We start from the raw sequence: 5,146 nt of genomic DNA, 5'->3' as shown, positions 1-5,146 counted from the left end.
CAAGATAATAATCAATTCTATGAACTTGACTTGGTAAAACATCTTTCTCCCTTTGAGACTAGAGCTTGAATGATGGTGGGAGACTGCTGAGTGATGTAGGCAGACTTGACAGTCAGCATTTTGCATGCAGCTTTTTTTGCACTGATCTGTTTAGAAATGTCTGCTGCTAAGCAAGCACGTTTCCATCCTCTTCTATACTCTTTCCTGTGACCCCAGGGTAATCCCTTTAGGAACATTCTAGGTTAGATTTTCCCGATGAAAACTATTGAGAAGCCATTGTTTCTCAGTGGGTTCTAGCAGGATGTTTTAAGACAGTCAAACTAGCTGCATTTTGTGATAGGAAAAAGAATTGACCTAATTTTTCACCTGATATTCATTCCTAAAACAAAAGTAAATTTTTACATGGCTATTTGCTTGTTAATTTAACTAACATTTATTTTGAATTTAAGATGTTCCAGTAACTGAAAAATACTGCTTTTCATACTCAGTTTCACATTTTTATCACAACAATGCTATAAAGTAGGTATTATTATTACCTCCCATTTCACAGAAGAGGACTTTAGGCGTTGAAAATGTAGGTAGCAATTTTAGATTATTTCAGATTGAAAGAGGTGAAATTTGGACTTAATCCATCCAATTCCAAAGTTCTGAACAAATGGCATAAAATGACTCATAGCTTCACTGTCCCAAACATCTTTTGCCTATCTACATTTCTCATATCATTGACATTGAATATATTAGAAAAAATTATATATATTTGCCTACTGTTCCTTCCAAAAGTAAAGTTATTCTGTTAGATATGTTGGCAAGAGAACTTCATATTCCAATAGCATTTTTTCTCTCATTTGCAGCCACGTGGATGGACCTGGAGGGTATTATCCTAAGTGAAATAAGTCAAACAGAGAAAGGCACATACTGTATGATATCACTTATCTGTGGAATCTAAAGAACACAACAAACTACTGACTATAACAAAAAAGAAGCAGGCTCACAGATATAGAGAACAATCTAGTGGTTGCCATTGAGGTGAGGTTGGGGGAAATACAGGGATAGGGGAGTAAAAGGTACAGACTGTTATATGTAAAATAAGCTACAAGGATATATTGTACAACACAGGGCATATAGCCAATATTTTATAGTAACTATAAATTTAGTATAGCTTCAAAATTGTGAATCGCTATATTATATACCTGTAACATATAACATTGTCCATGAACTATATTTCAGTTTTAAAAAAAGAATGTAAAGTTGACAAGGCTTTCCATAGGATTTGTTATCATCCACTGATTTTCTCAGATAGGTCTCAGCTATGAAGAATGAACTGAATAAGAATTACTCAGAAGTGATGGAGTTTATTCTGCTGGGATTCCAAACATCTCCAGATGTACAGCTTCTCTTATTTTTACTCTTCTTGCTTATCTACATGGTCATTGTGGTGGGAAATATCAGCATGTTAGTTGTCATTAAAATAGACTCCAGACTTCACACCCCTATGTATTTCTTTCTCAGAAATCTATCTTATTTAGATCTCTGTTACTCCACCGTCATTGCTCCTAAAACTCTGGCCACCTTCTTATCCAAAGACAAGAGAATTTCTTACAATGGCTGTGCAACCCAGTTCTTTTTCTTTGCTCTCTTTGTTGGGACGGAAGGCTTTCTTCTAGCTGTGATGGCATATGATCGCTTCTCAGCCATTTGCTTGCCCTTCCTCTACGCGGTTCGTATGTCCCAGCAGGCTTGTGTTCGTTTGGTGACTGCCTCCTACATCTGTGGCTGCATCAACTCCATGATACAAACAGGTTTCACCTTCAGTTTGCGTTTCTGTGGAGAAAACAGATTGGACCACTTTTTCTGTGATGTCACAGCCCTGATCAAGATCTCCTGTGTGGACACCTTGGTGAATGAGATTGTACTCTTTATTCTCTCTTCCCTCATCATCATCACTACCACAACTATCATTCTGCTTTCTTATGCATGTATCCTCTCCACTGTTCTAAAGATCCCCTCAACTCATGGTAGGAGTAAGACCTTCTCCACTTGCAGCTCTCATATCACTGTGGTGAGTTTGTTCTATGGAACTGTATTCTTCATGTATGCCCAGCCTGGAGCCATCTCTTCACCAGAGAAAAACAAAATTATAGCTGTATTCTACACTCTTATCATCCCTATGTTGAATCCTCTGATTTATAGTCTAAGGAATAGGGAGGTAAAAAATGCTATGAAAAGGATATTGTTGAGAAAAAAAACCTTTCATTGACCTCTGGTCATCTGTAAAACTGTAGGCTAGACTAAAATCAGTATATGTAATAATTTGTTATGGAATAATTCTAACTAAGTTCATCTAAGCTTTTGAAGATGTGAGTTTTTTTAACATCAATAGATTTTTAAAAAATGAATGAAAATCAATATAGATATTTTATATTACTTCATAGTTAATTTATGGTATGATATCTGTTTGTTACAGAGGTTTGTTTGTGTTTGTTTTGCTTCAGTTCAGTCGCTCAGTCATGTCCGACGTTTTGCTTAGGTATATTCAAAATTACAACTCATGAATACAGTGCTGCTAAATAAATGTATTAATATAATATCTGAAAATATATATGATTATATGAATGTCTATAGTGAAAGTGAAGTGAAGTCACTCAGTCGTGTCTGACTCTTTGCGACCCCATGGACTTTTATGTCTTCAATGTCAATGATATGAGAAATCCCCATGGGATTTTCCAGGCAATAGTACTGGAGTGGATTCCCATTTCCTTCTCCAGGGGATCTTCCTGACCCAGGGATCGAACCCGGGTCTCCCACATTGTAGACAGACGCTTTACCGTCTGAGCCACCAGGGAAGTCCCTGAATGTCTATATATCCATCTATATATCTGGGGGAAAAAGAAAGAGACACTATTAAAATTTCTATGGAATTTGTTTTCTCCAAATCATAGTTGAGTTTGCCAGTATCCAATCTTTGCAAATGAGAGTTGAAAATGCCACAGTAATATAAATCATTGGCCTTGCTCAGATAATTATATGAAGGGGCAGTACAAAGTATTACACCTATAATATCCTTAAGAGTCCAAACATTAATGATTTCATCAAGGAACAAAAAATTAAAAAAAATGTGGTATGGTTGCTGTAAACCTATTTGTAATGGGGAGTCTTAATAATGAATGTTTGGTAATATTTTTAGTATTATATTTATTGAGGGCTTCCCTGGTGGCTCAATGGCAAAGAATCTGCCTGCTAACACAGAGTTGGACATGGCTGAAGCGACTTAGCAGCAGCAGCAGCAGCTAATACAGGAGATGAGGGTTTGATCTCTGGGTTGGGAAGATTCCCCTGGAGAAGAAAATGGCAACCCATTTCAGTGTTCTTGCCTGGGAAATCCCATGGACAGAGCAGCCTTTTTGGCTGCATTCCATGGGGTCACAAAAGAGTCAGACATAACTTAGGGACTACACACATACTTATTGATCTCATTACTTTCTTTCTTGTAATGTTTGTAATCTGTATATTGATTGAAAATCCTTATTTTCCTCTAGATTTGGAAAAAAACATTGGCATGGAGTGACATAAAATAGTGTCTTATAGTAATATAATTCTTTTGATGTCTGTAATTATACGTTTTTATTATTTTATTCCATTTTAGTTCCTTAATTAAATCTGCCATGGATTTGACTTTATACCATTAGAATTTTGAGTTCCATATTATTATTTTCAAAGTAGTTTATGATGTGACATCTAGGTGTTACATAGGTTTCCTGTTCTAGTTTTGTTTTGTTTAGATGTGTTCCAAACTGTAACTCATAAATATTGTACTATTTAAATTAATTGATAAATACATACATTATGTTCACTAATCAATATTTGCATGAAAATTTGCATATCTTCATGATTATTTTAATATACCTAAGGTTTTTCTGGTTTTGTTAATCTTTTGTTTCTGAATTCATTAGCTGAAGGCTTGGTTGATTTATTTTCTGCTTTTACTTTAATGGAAAGTGTTTAAGACTTTTGTATAATTTTCAATGTAATTTTTTTGCTTCATTATTATATTCAATATAAATAACTTTTCATTTTAATATTCTTTTTATTAAAGGGTTATGTAGATGAAGTTTGTTCTTTCAGTATAGTAGATTTATTTAGACAATATATTTTTATTGTTGAGTTCTAGTTTTATTGTCTTAAGTTCAGAGGATTTAAACTCAAAAACCTTTATGGTGGAATTTCTGGGGCACATGTAGATAGCTATTAAACTTGTAAATATTCCAAAATCTAAGGAAATTATGTCATCACAATATGTATTATCAAATTGGATTTTAAACATATTGAATATGATAAAAGGTGATCATTATGGCTAAGCTGTAAATATAGCAGGTAGGCATTGATAGTTCAGTGTCATTCAATGCAGAATTAAATTTGACATATTATTTAATTTTAATTAATTTATTTAATTGGAGGATAATTACCTTAAATATTGTGGTAGTTTAATGCCACATTAAAACACACAAAAAATTGACATATTAACAGATTAAAATATTTTAAAAAGAATTGTCACAAAAAGTATAGAAGGAATATTTGATAAGTTGTAACAATATTTTATGATTTTAAACACAGTAAAATTAGAAAAATAACAATTTTATTAAGCTGCTAAATTATAGCTACAAACTGAATGAACACACATTTTCATTGGGAAAATGGGAAAATGTTAGGAGCATTTTCTTTAAAATTATGAAAAAGACACAATGCCCATTATCCCTAAATGCAGTTCAACATGCTATTAGAAATCTAACAAATGCAATACAATAATAAACATAAATTTAAAGTATAGGGGATCAAATGTAGAATTAAACTGTCATTTACATGATAATTTACAAGAACAATCTAAAGAAGGATTTGTGAAGGTGTCTGGATTAATACAAAAGATCAATTCCATGTCCATAAAATAGCAGTAAACAACTACAATATTTAATTTAAAAGACTATATGTGTATCAGAGATTATTAAGGATTTTGGGATAATTTAACAAAAGATGTATAAGACTTTAATGTGGGAAATTATAAAATTCTTTAGATCATGTGGTACAAAAATATTGTTCAAAGATTACAAAAAGGAGGGGAGGAGTGATATCAGCAGATGACTAAATAAGACAT

At 33.2% G+C, this 5,146-nt stretch overlaps 1 protein-coding gene across 1 annotated transcript; it reads left to right on the top strand.

The window, feature by feature from the left end:
- Window positions 1,310-2,257, top strand: LOC102181370 (olfactory receptor 12-like). The gene has a single exon (XM_005680624.2). It carries the CDS (start codon window positions 1,310-1,312, stop codon window positions 2,255-2,257), a length of 948 nt encoding a protein of 315 aa, XP_005680681.2.

The sequence above is a fragment of the Capra hircus genome, chromosome 5, assembly GCF_001704415.2.
Source record: "Capra hircus breed San Clemente chromosome 5, ASM170441v1, whole genome shotgun sequence".
NCBI lineage: Eukaryota > Metazoa > Chordata > Mammalia > Artiodactyla > Bovidae > Capra > Capra hircus.
Note: the sequence above shows the minus strand (reverse complement) of the source record. Positions and strands in the feature narration are given on the sequence as shown.

Coding starts and splice junctions, on each gene's coding strand:
- LOC102181370 (XM_005680624.2), top strand. CDS start 1,310: ATGAAGAATGAACTGAATAAGAATTACTCAGAAGTGATGGAGTTTATT.